The following is a 14654-nucleotide window of genomic DNA, read 5'->3' as shown; positions in this document are numbered from 1 at the left end:
CGTGTCGTTGTGACCAATCTCTTGGCAGGGCACGAGCGCCAGTGAGTCGGCCTATCGACAGCGAGCAAGGCAGCGATACACAGCCTCGATGAGCTGGGCGTGGGAGGCAGGGTCGAGTCGGCCCTCGAGTGTCAGCACAGGGGTTTAACAGCTTACAAGATCGGTCAGAGATGCCGCAGATGTGGAACTGCCATGGGATGACGCGAGCGCCATCCCACTAGTTGCAACTGCCGCTACTCCGCCGTTCTCACTGAAGCTAGACTGTAGCCCTGTGGTCGTCACCGAGCCGTCGACATCCAACGACGCTAGCCTCTGTGTTTGAAGCGTCCACGGGAGTTTACAATTGAGCACCCCCGCACTTCTTTCCTCGCCCTTAACCTCAGCTCTCCCTCGGGTTGGACACCGGGTTGGACAGCCACTGGCAACGGCGTCGCTCCCACCTTTCAATCCCGCGCGAAGCGAGAAGTGGTGTTGTGTCCGTTCGTGTCGGACGCTGGAAATGCTCAACTGGCGCGGCTGAAAATGTCAGCGAAATTTTGTCTCACTGCCATTTTTTCGGGGTTTTTGGTTGAATTTCCATCAAATTTGTTTCAATTTCTCGATTCATTTGGATGTGAGTGCGCGATGTTGTGGAGCGAGTCCGCTCTGCTATGGGTTTGTCTGTTGAGAAGTCCAACACCTGCATGGCTCTGGTTCTGGATCGATGACGGTCATACACGATTCGAGCAAAAACATTCAACAGGCAGTCAATTATTGTAATGTTAAAAAGTATGTTCTTATCGAGAGTTAAGATAAAAAAAAATCGAATCATTGATGAAGCGGATGCACCTGATCGAGAACTTCTCAAGATCTTGGTCTTTCGTTTAAAGCGAGCACACGGACACAAAGAGGATTGACAGCGCCGCGCAGATAACCTGTACAACGCCATACACACACTGTTGGCAGCGATCACTCTCAAGGACGCGGGGGGCGGGGACAAAAAACAAGCAAACAAGCACCCAAAAGAGAATACGTTTTGATCACGAGGTCACATTTGGGCGTTGTCCAAGTTGTTTCCAGTAGTTGTCAACCTCGACACCCTCCCACGTCTCTTTTCCATGCAAAGACCTAGGTCGAGCCGTTGAGCGCATGAGTACACGAGCACAGCGCGTGTAGTAAGCAAAACGGCGCAGCACACCGCGTGCAGCCTGATCCACGCACCCAAACACGCCAGTGCACAGCTCATCCAGCGTGCTAGTCTCGACCGGCGCCAACCCGTGAAGGCACACGTCCAAGTTGGCCTACCAACACAGGCCGGGTTCAGCACACACGAGGCGAGCGTCACTGAGTGGCCAAAAGCGCGTGCGCAGGCTTTACCTCCAGCTGCGCCAAGTGGGCCGTGGATACCAGCGTTGTGGCGATTCGGGGATTGGACAGACTGTAGTGTAAGGCCAACCGACTCAAGTTGACACCACGACTCTACAACGAATCAACCCGATTGCCGCAAAGTGAGGCTAGAGAAAGCATGCACAGCGCGCTCCAGCCCCAGGCCGGCGGTGTCATACCTGGCACAAAGCCAACGCGTCCTGACACGCGGCCTTGATGGCCGGCCCTGCCGGATGCCAGCTTGGTGGCCCGTCGGTGCTTAGTAGGCCCATCGAGAGGGCCTATATATATATTATGGCAAAGGCACGCCGAACAAGCGCAAGGATAGACGGGTTGATCGAGGGACAACAAGAAGAGAGATCAGAGTGATCGAGATTGAGAGAGAGAGAGAGCGAAGTAGAAAGAGGTGTTCAAGTCGAGCTCGGGCACGGGGTCGTGCTCAAATGACCTACGCTGGCATTGATCACGTCAATGTCGTGGGCAGCGTAAAAGTCCAAATGTTCCAGTAGCGTTGAATCATTGAGGGTATAGTGGCAATACGTCAAAGCCGTATCAATGCGCACAGGGCTGTGTTCGACCAGATAATGGTGCACATCCAGAGGATAACCTAGGGTAGACGCCCGCCATGCCCCGTCGGTGAGCATTCTGTTGTGCCAGGGGTTAGTCAAGTCGAGCACCACAAAATTGTTGTTGAGGCCTACCCGTGATGCCAATGTGGCGGATCTTGCCGGCCTCCTTGGCCTTGAGCAGAGCAGGAAGTGTCTCAGAGCAGATCAAATCAAGCGAGGGCGCAAATTCGGGATCATGCACCTACGATAGCAAGGGCAGATCAACACAAGAGGCCGCCCCGCATTTCGAGGCCGTGAGCTGATCCCCGGTACACCAGCCCTGGTGTCACGAGGCAAACATTTACCCAGCTAAGGGCCAGCGTGGACCATACCTGCCCAACATCCAAATAGGCCACGCCAAGGCGCTCAAGGGACTCGTCGATGCTAGCAAGGACGCGCTCGGCGCGAAAGTCAAACATCTCCTGCACGTTGGGCTTGTATCGTCCCACCTTGCTCATGAGGTAGAAGCTGTCGCGGGGTAGGTGGGGCAAAGTCTGTCCCAGGACCCTCTCGCTCTTGCCGTGACCATACCAAGGTGCCGTATCGACCAGATTAATGCCTGAGTCAGGCTCGAACAGAATGGTGACTCTGAGATCGGATGTCGCACGGTACAGCTGTCAAGACATTGCTTTAGCATTCACTGATGCAAACAAGTACCTCGCTGTATGGCGGAGCGAATGACAGCCGCACTCTCCGTATCAGAGGTGTCTCCAAACACGGAACCAAATGCCGATCCACCCAGAGCCAGTGGCGCCACTGTCCACCCGGTGTGGCTCAGCTGCCTGTCATGTCCATGTCCATGACAGCAAACGACATCAGATCCGTACTCTGAGACTCTCTGCCAGTCAAGCACCTTTCATGCCCTTTCTCGCGCGATACGACCCAGACCTACCGATACGGCATCTTCTTCACGGCCTCCTCATCATGGAAGCCCTCCACAAAGGTCGCTGGTCGCCCGGGCTGCATCGCCATGTCCACAACTCGATCCCCAAGTACAAATTGTCTGACAAAACCGCAGGAAGACGATTCGATGTTCTCCGTCTTACATCCGGATGTACATATTAAACGGATCTGCTCTGGGCATACGCGGCCTCCCTTCCTGAGTTTTGTTGGACTGGGTTGAACTTGGGCTGCGTAGCTGTGAACTCAAACGGAAAAAAAAACGCACAGCGCAGCACAAGTCATCTCACACACACATCAATTTTAACTTCCTGGGATGAAGATGTTGCCCTGTAAGTCCGTGCAGCGATTTTGCAAATCTGCATCGGAGGGCCGGTACCTCGCGCTTCGTTATGCTTATATGAACATGTGGCATTTGACAGTGTCGTCCTTTAAAATCGAAAACGAGCGCATCCTGTTCGATGGCCATCAAGTCCACGAGCCCGCCTGCTGTTATCCCAAAAGGTTCTGACTAAAGAGGCGTCGAGGGGACTTGTCTGCCTCAGCACTGCGGGGAAGATAAATGCGCACTTTGGGCAGGATGCGAGGGTGCTCAGCATGCACCCGGGCCATTTGACAGAGCGTGCTCCAGCGTGGCGCATGGGACGGTGTGAGGAAGCGCGGCGGTTGGGCTTGTGCTCCATGCTGAGTGGTGTATGACTGAATTTCACGCAAGAGCTGGTCTTCGCAGAGCATGATGCGAATCTTGGTCTGGGGCACTTGAGGGCCACGCTCACAGGTAAACGCCATGATGAGGGTGACGCAATGAGTGGCATTGCCTGCCACGCGATGAAGTGCGCCTTGGCCGAATCGGCAGGCGACTGCATTTTGAGCAGCCTTCATGATGGGGGTGTAGAGCTGCTTTCGCTCGCTGTCCTCCATGCCTGGGTCAGCAAACATCAGGCAATCGTCCTCCGTTGTCTGAGCGGCCGCCTCCAGGACGTAGTCGTTGACTAGTGGGTTATTGTAGGTCATCTCCGTCAGATTCTGTTCAAGCAGGGTGGAGAAGTAAAGGGTGCGCTCGCCACGGGGATGCTCAAACCAGTTGAGGGAGAAGTTGATGCATTTGTAAAACTCGAGGCGGGCAAAAGCCATTTTGCGTTTGCGATCGGCATATACGCTGAGCAGATATGCGGGTATGGCAGCGACGGTGGCCAAGATGGCGTCGGGCAAGTGTTCAGCAGCAAAGTGGAGAATGCCGTGCTTCTGATAACCCTCGGAAGCCAAATTGAAGTGCACCATGGTTTCCATGGCAAGGATCAAGGCGATGCCAGATAACACCAGCCCCACCAGAATGAAGAACCAATCTGTCAAATGTTGGGCACAGCATGGGACACAGAAGCAGGCAACATGTGTGTGAGCTATGCAAGCACACCAATTTGTCAAAGCAGTATGTATCGGTGCTTCCATGAATCTATGGCTTAATATGGCGCTGATGTGGATGCCTGAGCTGTGGCGAGGCTAGCGAATGACAAAGGGATGTGCGGGGAAATGACGCACATTCATAGTCCATGGCATAGTCCTCCAAGAAGCTGCGTACGGCTCGCCACCAGCCACGCCGCCGGCGAGCCCGGGGCGAGGGGGTAGCGCTTAGTTGCGCAGGAGGTGGAGACACGGGCGTGGGCGTGGGCGAGGGTGTGGTGGCCGGTAAAGTTGCGGGTTTGCGCGGGGTGCTAGTGATGGGTGCCGAGAGTGGTACAGGTGGGGATGCCGCTTCTTCTTGTTGAAGCGGGCTAGCTTCAATCGGGCTAGGTTCCCTCTTTCGTGTGGGCGTGTGATTCACGCGCACGCGCGGGGATCGTCCAATCACAACAGGGGGATCATGAGCACGTCGCTCCTCCTCTAGGCTGGTGATGGCGCGTGTTCGACGTCGTGTCACGCGCTGCTCTTCCATGTTGCCGACTAATGCAAAACGATAGTCGCTTATATGCTAGCATCTGACTTGATATTGGGCCAGATGAGCATGTGCGCTGCCAAGCCTCGAGAGCCCAGAGCGCGACGAAAAAAAAAAAAAAAAGGTGATGGCCTTTGCGCCAACAAACTGTAAGCCCGATTCCTGGTTTTAAAAGTTGGCGGGCTTAACATGTAACGCGTCAGTTTAACGTGTTTCAATCCACACCCTTAACCACCTTGTCATCGTTTTCTTTCGCACACAATCGCACAGAGACACAGACAGAGACAGAGAGTCTTCTGTTCTTTTGTTCATTTCTTTTGTCTCCCTCTGTCTTTCTCTCTGTCTCTCTTTGTGTTGTTGTGCTGTTGTGTGCACAGTGGGTCCTGTCGTTATTTCTTCTCTCGGCGGCTTCAAAAGGTGAGCGGCCCTCGAGGGGGGAGGGGTCAACAGGGCAAATGGGGGTGATGCGTTGAGGGGGGATGGGCGACTCTTGAGGAGGTTGAAGCGGTGGGATGGAGGTGGCTTGGTGATGGATTCAGCTAGCCGCGGGGTGTCTAGGTGGCTCTGGAGTTTTGAAACGAGGGCTGCCATCTTTGTGTTGTTTTGCTGCTGCTCAGGTTTCCTTGCCGACCAACGCCGGGCCCTTGTGTCTCACCTGGGGTCCCTCTTTTGTAGTCAGAGTACAGTGTTATAAACTGCAACCGTCATCATGAAGATTGAGGAAGTGCAGTCCACGACCAAGACGCAGCGCGTCTCCCATCACAGTCACGTCAAGGGCCTTGGTATCGGAGAAGATGGCAAGGTGCGTCTGTCGGCCGTCAATGGAATCAGATTCGCGTCGGGTTCCGGGTTCTTGCTCACACGCGCTTATGTGTTGCTAGGCGTTGCCTGTGGCCGCTGGTCTGGTGGGCCAGGACAAGGCCCGTGAGGTATGTTGTGCCACAGCTGCTCATGCCGTGAGTCAGCGCTCACCACTTTGAGACTCATCTCGTTCTGTTTGCCGGGGAATTTAGGCGGCATCCATTGTGGTCGATCTGATCAAGGCCAAGAAAATGGCCGGTCGCGCCATGCTCTTTGCCGGTCCGCCAGGCACGGGCAAGGTGCGAGACATCATCGTGGCGTTGACCTTATTCTGGTGGCTTTTGTCAGAGTTTGCTTGCTGCCTTTTTTTTTCCTTGATCCTGCATTGACCCGGTGTTCTTTCCATCCGATGTCAATTCACGTGTTGTTTAGACGGCTCTTGCTCTGGCCATTAGCGCCGAGCTCGGACCCAAGGTGCGATATCCGAGCATGCCTGCTCGCTTTGCCTGAGCTGGGCGGGCACGTACGTCGTGTTTTCGTACGGTCGCTGATATCTGCTCGTGTGTGTGTGTGTGTACATCCACACGTAGGTGCCGTTTTGCCCCATGGTTGGTAGCGAGGTCTACTCGGCTGAAGTCAAGCCCACTGGTGCGTATTTTGACAGTGGATTGGAGAAAAAATATCGACATTTCCCTCGCGAGCTATCTCACTTGCTTGACTTGCTGTTTTTGTTCCCTGCTCAACAGAGGTTTTGATGGAGAACTTTCGTCGTGCCATTGGCTTGCGCATCAAGGAAGTGAAGGAAGTGTACGAGGGCGAGGTGGGTTGCTCAGCGCTTTGCCTGCCGTGTGCTTCCAGGTGTTACACCCTTTTGGCTTTGATGCAGTCTTACTTGTTTGCCGATCGATGGTGACGGCAGGTGACGGAGCTTACACCAGCCGAGCAGGAGAACCCCGTCGGTGGTTATGGCAAGACAGTGACGCACGTGGTGATTGGTCTGAAGACGACCAAGGGCACCAAGCAGCTCAAGCTGGACCCAACCATCTACGAAAGCTTGCAGAAGGAGAAGGTTGAAGTGGGTGACGTCATTTACATTGAGGCCAACAGCGGCGCTGTGAAGCGTCTGGGTCGCTCAGACAACTTTGCGACCGAGTTTGACCTCGAGGTACGTGCGTGCAACTGATGCTATGCAAAGTGCTTTGCAGCAGAAAAAAGAAACTCTATTTGGATCCGTGTAACAAGTCTCGGGGACACAGGATGCTTCTTTTCTGATCATTTTGGCACCCTATTTCGTCCGCTCGATAGGCGGAGGAGTACCTGCCGTTGCCCAAGGGGGATGTGCACAAGAAGAAGGAGATTGTGCAAGACGTGACGCTGCACGATCTGGATGTGGCCAACGCGCGGCCGCAGGGCGGCCAAGACATCGTCAGCATGATGGGCACGCTCATGAAGCCCAAGAAGACAGAAATCACGGAGAAGCTGCGCAAGGAGATTAACAAGGTTGTCAACAAGTATATTGACCAAGGCACCGCCGAGCTGGTTCCTGGCGTCCTTTTTGTTGATGAGGTGGGTTTTTGCTTTTGACTCTCAATATGCCGGCGAGAAGGCGAAGTGATGATTGTCAGGGGTTTAAAAGCCACCAAAAGATTTTGGTTGGGGGAGTCGGAGGCACAGGTGTCGACTTCATGCCAAGAGGCATCAAGGGCCCCTTTTCTTGCACTCAATCACTCGTTGCCCTTTTTCAATGCAGGTGCACATGTTGAACTTGGAGTGTTTTACCTATCTTAACCGGGCGCTCGAGTCGACGTTGTCACCCATTGTCATTTTTGCCACCAATCGTGGTCATTGCACAATCCGCGGCACAGACATCCTGTCACCGCACGGCATGCCGCTTGATCTCTTGGATCGCGTCATGATCATCAAGCTCATGCCCTACGGCCAGGAAGACATGAAGCAAATTTTGAAGATTCGTGCTGAAGTTGAGGGTATCACTGCTGATGACGAGGCCCTAAACGAGCTTGCTGCCATTGGCGTTGCCACGACACTGCGGTCCGTCATCTTTGCCCGTTGACATGCGTTTCGACCAGGGGCTGCTGCAGCTTGCCGAGGTGACAGTGCGGATCAGATATGCCCGGCCCACTCGCTCATGACACGGATATGACTCAACTGCTTTTAGGTATTCGGTGCAGCTGTTGACGCCCAGTTTCTTGCTCGCCCGCATCAACGGTACGTTTGGCTTGTTGCATGCAGCGACAAGACCTGTTCAACTGGCGGCGTGCTTATGGGTCTGGGCGGTGGGCTGGTGTAGGTCGCGACGCGTTGTCCAAGGCCGATATTGCGGAAACCCACGTTCTCTTCAAGGATGCCAAGGCCTCGGCACAGATCCTGATGGAAAAGGGAGCCAAGTTCCTTCTCTAAGTCTGTTTCATGTCCTCATGCTCCGTCGTGCTTCACATGTCAAGAGCAAATCAGAAATAAACTTGAAAAAAAAAAATTCATCGAGAAAATAAAATCTGACAAACCACACTGATTGACAAGTGGTAGCATCAAGTGGCAGAAGCGAACGTGTGCTGGAGAGAGAGAGAGAGAGAGAGAGAGAGGGGAAGCTTGACGAGTAGTTTTGACTCTTGGGCGAGCAGCAGGTTGGTCTGGAGGAACAAACGGCAGCCCGTGTGTAGTGGCACTGGAGCCAACATTGGTATCGTGATATGTGTGTGGTGTGCATTTGTGAGTGAGGATGGTTGGAGCAACAGATTTGGACCACCAGAACAGAGGCGAGAACACCCTGAAGTGTCCTTAACAGATTGATTTTTCGGCTTTTTCGAGTGTGCGCGCATGTGTGAATGAGCGTGTTAGCGCGGCCACGAACCACGATGTGCAGATGACTGATTGCTTGGCACTGCCTTTTGCTGTGCCCGCTTTAGATCTAGTCAAGGCCCACATCCCTCGATTCTCGATTGCCTTCTCAACCAGCACGATGGTTCGTTTCTGCCCGGGGAATGGTGCATCAGGCAGGCGCAGGCAGGGTCACTGAGGATGTTTGCCTGGTCATGGCCTCACAATGCCACATGCTAGGCGTACGATTACGATCCCCGTGGCCAGGATTTCAATGTGGCCTTTCAAGCGGACAGCGAGTGGGTCGATGCACAGTGCCGTTCTCAGTCGCGTTGGGCCATGTCTTCGGAACATAAACTTACGAATGCTTGCCTTGGGTCCCCATCTCTCTCTCGTTCATCAGCTTTGGTGCAAGCAACGTGCGAGGCAACTTCAGCGACACCAAGCCCCGGATATTGCTCATGGGCCAAAAGCGGTAAGGTTCAGGACAAGGTCTTGGCCCGCAAGCAGGAGTTTCTGCTAGACCGCCATCTGTCTGTTCATGGCGGCAATTGTGTTGAAGTTCCAGCATGTGGCCAGCCTTTCATGTCCCCTCTTTGCTTTTTTCTTGCCCTGCTCGCATAGGTCGGGCAAGTCATCCATCCAGCAAGTTGTCTTTCACAAGATGTCTCCGAACGAAACCCTGTTCCTTGAGACCACCAACCATGTGGTGAAGGACGGTGCGTGACCACCATAACCGGCTGCTCGCCCTTCAATTGGCCTTTGAATTGGATCCTGACCCCAACGATCAGGATGCCACGATCATCCTCCATCTCACCTGGTCAATGCTGGGTCTGGTTGTACCGTATCAATAGAGATTTCCAACAGTTCGTTTGTCCAGTTTCAGGTGCGGCTTGGTTGTTCAAGCTGCGAGACGTCCATCTGCGGACTCTCAATGCTTGCTTGCGTGTATCTGGCTTTTTTTGGAGGCTTGGCGTGACTCATTTATTGACTTGGCCGACGCTGCTTTCGCGCAGATTTGGGATTTCCCTGGCCAGATTGACTTCTTTGACCCAGCTTTTGATGCTGAAGTCATCTTTGGTGGCTGCGGAGCACTTGTCTTTGTTATCGATGCTCAGGTCCGTTCTTTCATCCTTACCGTCCATGGCCACCGTCCATGCCAGATTGTTGCCTCTCTGGTTGGCTCTCAATGACTGGCCTCTGTTGATCACCCATGCTCTGATACTCAGGACGAGTACATCGAGCCACTTGCGCGCCTGCACCAAACAGTGGTGCGGGCCCACCAGGTACGCAAGGTGCTTGTGCGTTGGGCCAAAGTTTGCGTCGCCATCTGTGTCTAGCTCATTTCACTCTGATGCACAGATCAACAAGGACATGTCCTTTGAGGTCTTCATTCACAAAGTTGATGGCCTGAGCGACGACAACAAGATTGACGTTACTCGCGACATCCACGAACGTGTCAAGGAAGAGCTGGAACATGATGGCTTGGAGGATGAAATCCACATGAGGTGGGGGCTCTTGACAGCACCTTCTTCTTGCCACGCAGGATTTCCGATTGTGTCCCATCTCGCCCTTGTTGCTTTCCATCCTACACTCCCTTTGGCCCCAGCCCCTTGTTTTCGAATCCCGATCGCTCACAGTGTCCGCGGGCGTCACAACAAAGCTCACAATTGTGTGATTTTTTTGCCAATAGCTTTTACTTGACCAGCATCTATGACCACTCTATCTTTGAGGCCTTTAGCAAGGTGGTTCAAAAGTTGATCCCCCAGCTGCCCATGCTCGAGAACCTCCTCAACACCCTCAACAACAAGTGTGGCATTGAGAAATCGTTCCTGTTCGACGTTGTTAGCAAAATTTACATTGCGACCGACAGGTAAGACCTGTATTCTTAGCGTTACACCCTGTGGTTGCCCACGGTCATGTCCTTTGCACTTAGCCCGAAGGAAACAAAAAAAACGTCACATCTCATTGTGTGGCCTGCTTGGGCGTGGCTAGCACACCCGTGGATATGAAGTCGTATGAGTTGTGTTCAGACATTATTGACGTGGTCATTGACGTGTCTTGCATTTACGGGTGCGTACCTGGCGGACAGCTGGTTTCTATGCCTGCTGCTCCTTGTACTCGATGAGGTTCAGTCCGTCCCTCATCTTGACATTTCCTTTTTTTCTCTTTGGATCGGTGCTCCAGCACGGGCGATGATGGGACCGCAAGTGCATACGACGTCAAGTCTAGCTCCGTCATCAAACTCAGCAACGGCAACGTTCTATACTTGCGTGAAGTAAACAAGTGCGTGGGCAGAGCTTGCAGGGACTCTTTGCATGGGTACATAAAACAGGAAGGGTAGCGGCTCGCATGGAAGGTGGCCGAGACCAGGATTGGATTATAGCCGAGATGTTCTTCAAGGTCCTCGAGCTGCGCCCTCCGTTTCACTGACCGTTGTGCACTTGTAGATATCTGGCGCTGGTCTGCCTGGTGTCCAAGGACCCGGCAGAGAAGCAAGGGATCCTCGACTACAACTTCCACTGCTTTCGCGATGCCATTCAGCAGGTTTTCAAGGTTCACCAGCGCGCCATTGAGAGCCGCCAATAGAGCCCTTGTCCCGCTTGCTGGTGTCTCCTCGTTGGTGTCAAGTGTTTTTGTTCTTTCAAGGTAAAAAAATTGAACCTAGTCAGCTGACCCCGTATGCCTCGGCGCATTGCGCAGCCACTGCCACTCTGGAGGAAAGTCAGCTTCTTGGTCACCTTGGTGCCATCGGCGAGCCCACACATCCTGATCAACAACCATCGCATGCCCGAAATCAAGATTTAGCGATGTCGTTAGAAATCTGACATTTGATCCGCTCGCGCGGCTCGGTCCGATTGCTGTGTGGTTTTTTTTTTTCTCTCTCTCTCTGTCTCTCTCTCTCGTTTTTTTTTTTTTTTTTTTTCAAAAGTTGAGGGCTTGAATGGTTTAGAGACAGAATGGCAGAGACGAGAGGCGACGCGCAGCGCGACGGCGGGTGCTGAGAGGGCGGTGACAATAACGTGGACAGCTTGGCGGAACTACCGTTGTCTGCTTCACTTGGAGTGTTTCAAGGCTTTGAGGATCCGGGCTGGGATTCTCTGTGATTTCCCAGTTCAACTCCAGCGCTCTCCGCCGCCATGTTGTTGAGCTGTATCCTGCTTCGATGGTGCCGCCACCTGCTCGACCATCGGGGTGCTACAACGGACGCCAGCGCTGATTCCAATGAGTGCGCGCACAGCTTGCGGGTCGACCCTATCCAAGTGTCTGCGGCCCCTGTTTCACTTCTTCTTGCGCTGTTCCCTGGACATTCACTCTTGTAGGCTATCGCTGGTCGAGTTTTTGCTTCACCAACGTCGTCTGATGCTGCTGGCCAAGACCCTCAGCGAGAGCAAACCGACTCGGCTCAAGGCGCGCTTGGTCAGTGACATAGGCGACACACAATGCGGGTTGTGTGGAAAGAGTGGGATGGACGGGTAGAATCAGACTATCTGGGTTGCCGTGCGTAGACTCACATGCCTTTGCTCGTTCACAATCCAACCTGGGTTCCATGTCCACTTGTCGGCGTACCGCCGCGGCCTCCGTTGCATCGCACCAACTCGCCACAGACACAAGAGGAGGATCGTGATCAAGCCTATCTTTTGTTCAAAATCGATGGTCTCTTGCTGCCTGAGCTGCGGCACCCCATTGTGGATGAGCCCACGCTCACGGCCGTCCTCTTCAAGGTGATCACCCATTATGAGCTCTATCAGAATCACCACCGCCTGCGTTTGGCCATTGAGCCCATGCGCAGCGGACCAGAGAAGCTCATCCTGGCCTGGATTCAAACCTTGGCCCCAGATTCGCCCCTAGCACAGGTTCGCCTCGCTGGTAACGCCGTCTGACACCCTGTTGGTGCCGTGGGCGGTATCCGTCAAGCTGCCTCTCGCATGCACTGCTCTCATCAGCCACCATGCTCAAATACTTTGCACGTCTCGCACTTGAAATCTTCAGGCTGATAACCTGACTACAGCTTGGCGTGATGGTCACTTGTTTGAGGAATTTCTCCGTGTGGCCCTGCATGTCATCGAGGGCGGCCCAGGCGCCGATTCACCCGCGGCGCGTTTGCAATTTTGCTTTGATGTCCTTGCCTCCCATTTGGACATGCCCTTGCTGCTTGCTCCAACGGAAGTAGCCTCGCCGGCTTGTGACAACCTCAGGTTTGATGCCGCCCTTTGTCTTAATAGCCCCAGCCCACACGCGACTTCCACGCAGCCATGTTCTTGAGTCCTCGGCCTATCCGTACCCATCTCATGCTCGATCTCTTCATTCGACGGCCTTTGCTCTGTTCGTTTTGATTGGATTGGCCTGTTTAGTATGGTGGTGTTCTGGAGCGTCCTTCGGTCTCGCGTCCTGCTGCCTTTTGAGATTATCCGTGTTGACAATGGCCAGGACATTCACATTGTGGATACGCCACTTTTACAACACATCCGAGGCCTATCAAGCGTAGACGCGGAGAACGACCGACCTCCCTCAGCCGATAGCCGGCCCAGTACCCCATCGGGATCTCGCGACGCCATCTCCACCTCCTCATCACGGTCCAGCGATCGCTCACAGGCGTACGTCCTCACCTTTTTTTTATTGTTATTATTATATTGGTCCTTTCGCAGCGCTCTGTCATGATGGCGATGAGAACCGCTGCTCCTTCCGTTTGGCTCACGTCGCAGATCTTGCTTCTCGCCTGTCTTACACGCCTACTAGGCAACCTACGGCACCCACCAGTACATCGCAACGTCGTGGGCTAGTCAACGCATTGCTTTCCCCTCCGCGTGCCCTGCGAAGACAGGGGCGCCGTCGGACAACCATCAGCATGGAAAGCACCGATGATGACAGTGCAGAGCGCAAGCTGCTACCGCGTCCCCCGAGCGCCGACTCGTCCCAGGCCCGCGATCACCGTCTACAAATGTTTCATAATCTCAACTCTTCTTCTTCGCCACACTTGCCAGCCATGGCGCAACCGCGAAGAATATCGTCACCGCAGCTGCCACAGCGGCGCTCGCTGACCGATGTTCACCACCCCGTCTTGCAGCATGCCAACTCCGACTCGGCAGCTCTGGCTCCTCCAAGTCCAGCCTCGGTGATGAGTGCTACTGCGCGGAGCACCAGTTCACCGACGCATACTTCGGCAATTCTTAGCCCGTCCAGCACGCTAAGCCCCTCCAACTCTTCCTCTCTCAACCTATCGCCCTACAAGCCGGTTCGTATTCTGCCTTGATAGGATGTCGCTGACACCACATGCGGGTTGCTCCGCGTGGCCACTACGAGCCAACTGTCGAGAGAGGGCACCGGGGGGCGTGGGGGGCAAGGGCAAGAGCGAGTTTTTGCTGTTTGACACCGTCTTATTTCATCTCGACTTGCTGGGCTTTTGGTTCATGTGCTGCCCTCTGCATCATTTCTCCCACCCTTGCCTCAGGTGATCAGTGCCAATGTTTCCATGTAAGTTTGCCCAGTTTTACTTCTAACGTGCCTTTTCGGCCCACTGTCAAGGCTCTGGCCCGTATGCTACAGTGTTCTTTTTTTGCTCTCACTGTTCTTTTGTGTAGGATGCTATCAATACCTACTGTCGTCTTGCGCACTGCTACATCTGTCCAGCACAGTAAGTTGGCGACGCAGTGTGATTGTCAGAGGTATAGGAGATTCGTGTGTCAACTGCTTTTCTCGTGCCTGCTCGCCTTGACGTGAACTCGCGTCGGACATCGTCCCCCGGTCCCTCTCGTGCAGATTTGCATGGGAACGCAATTTTGCATGTCACAGACAAGCTTGTACGGTTACAACGCAAAACCAGCTTCCACGATTGGTATCTGAGTGGCATTGAGCGGTACGTTGTGAGGCTAGGGAACCGACTTGAGCTGTTCTGCTTGCTGGAGCGGATCGTGGAGGTCGTGTTTGCAGCAGTCTCACTTTGTTTTTTTGGCTTCCTTATGCTCCAGCTATTTTGCACGCGATAAGGAGCATCTCGAGTTGGCGGTTCACAGCTCAAAGCACAATGGCCTCTTGCAACTCATTCTGCGTGTGGAGGACGCATATGCTTTGCAACGCATGATTGCGGAGCGACTGACGGACGAAAGTGACGCGTGATGTGTCCGAGGTTTGCAGCACTTCAAGTAGAGCACGAGGCTTCGCTGGTGCAATCTGCCATGGTGCCGTTTTTTAATTTTCTTGACTGAAGGGAT

General features: G+C 53.9%; 4 protein-coding genes across 4 annotated transcripts; 2 read left to right on the top strand and 2 right to left on the bottom strand.

Moving 5' to 3' along the window:
* Positions 1 to 1019: 1019 nt before the first annotated feature.
* Positions 1020 to 2939, bottom strand: MONBRDRAFT_13893 (uncharacterized protein; the record flags this gene model as incomplete). The annotated part of the gene is made up of 9 exons (XM_001742135.1): positions 1020 to 1107; positions 1201 to 1280; positions 1357 to 1458; positions 1545 to 1646; positions 1818 to 1972; positions 2067 to 2175; positions 2306 to 2532; positions 2631 to 2755; positions 2866 to 2939. 9 exons carry the CDS (start codon positions 2937 to 2939, stop codon positions 1020 to 1022), a joined length of 1062 nt encoding a protein of 353 aa, XP_001742187.1.
* Positions 2940 to 3365: 426 nt separating this feature from the next.
* MONBRDRAFT_4967 (uncharacterized protein) lies at positions 3366 to 4806 on the bottom strand (the record flags this gene model as incomplete). Its single annotated transcript, XM_001742134.1, has 2 exons — positions 3366 to 4219; positions 4413 to 4806. The coding sequence occupies 2 exons, from the start codon at positions 4804 to 4806 to the stop codon at positions 3366 to 3368; spliced, it is 1248 nt and encodes a 415-aa protein (XP_001742186.1).
* Positions 4807 to 5479: 673 nt separating this feature from the next.
* Positions 5480 to 8065, top strand: MONBRDRAFT_19122 (uncharacterized protein). Its single transcript, XM_001742582.1, has 11 exons — positions 5480 to 5608; positions 5688 to 5735; positions 5820 to 5906; positions 6040 to 6081; positions 6198 to 6255; positions 6354 to 6427; positions 6527 to 6772; positions 6913 to 7173; positions 7358 to 7656; positions 7784 to 7833; positions 7916 to 8065. The coding sequence occupies exons 1-11, from the start codon at positions 5516 to 5518 to the stop codon at positions 8023 to 8025; spliced, it is 1368 nt and encodes a 455-aa protein (XP_001742634.1). The 5' UTR covers positions 5480 to 5515; the 3' UTR covers positions 8026 to 8065.
* Positions 8066 to 8235: 170 nt separating this feature from the next.
* Positions 8236 to 11117, top strand: MONBRDRAFT_17102 (uncharacterized protein). Its single transcript, XM_001742581.1, has 13 exons — positions 8236 to 8249; positions 8532 to 8587; positions 8683 to 8741; positions 8846 to 8917; positions 9067 to 9161; positions 9297 to 9328; positions 9459 to 9560; positions 9672 to 9728; positions 9805 to 9950; positions 10136 to 10315; positions 10438 to 10515; positions 10630 to 10728; positions 10893 to 11117. The coding sequence occupies exons 2-13, from the start codon at positions 8585 to 8587 to the stop codon at positions 11029 to 11031; spliced, it is 1062 nt and encodes a 353-aa protein (XP_001742633.1). The 5' UTR covers positions 8236 to 8249; positions 8532 to 8584; the 3' UTR covers positions 11032 to 11117.
* Positions 11118 to 14654: the final 3537 nt, after the last annotated feature.

This window comes from Monosiga brevicollis, genomic scaffold (genome assembly GCF_000002865.3).
Source record: "Monosiga brevicollis MX1 MONBRscaffold_2 genomic scaffold, whole genome shotgun sequence".
Taxonomy (NCBI): Eukaryota; class Choanoflagellata; order Craspedida; family Salpingoecidae; genus Monosiga; species Monosiga brevicollis.
This window is presented reverse-complemented; position numbering and strand designations above follow the sequence as displayed.

Excerpts from the sequence above, each read along its gene's own strand:
- MONBRDRAFT_19122 (XM_001742582.1), top strand. The coding sequence starts at position 5,516 with ATGAAGATTGAGGAAGTGCAGTCCACGACCAAGACGCAGCGCGTCTCC. Across the intron at positions 5,736-5,819 it reads GCCAGGACAAGGCCCGTGAG|GCGGCATCCATTGTGGTCGA; the intron begins GTATGTTGTGCC and ends CGGGGAATTTAG. Across the intron at positions 6,082-6,197 it reads GCGCCGAGCTCGGACCCAAG|GTGCCGTTTTGCCCCATGGT; the intron begins GTGCGATATCCG and ends ATCCACACGTAG.
- MONBRDRAFT_17102 (XM_001742581.1), top strand. Across the intron at positions 9,329-9,458 it reads GTTCGTTTGTCCAGTTTCAG|ATTTGGGATTTCCCTGGCCA; the intron begins GTGCGGCTTGGT and ends GCTTTCGCGCAG. Across the intron at positions 10,516-10,629 it reads GACGTGTCTTGCATTTACGG|CACGGGCGATGATGGGACCG; the intron begins GTGCGTACCTGG and ends TCGGTGCTCCAG.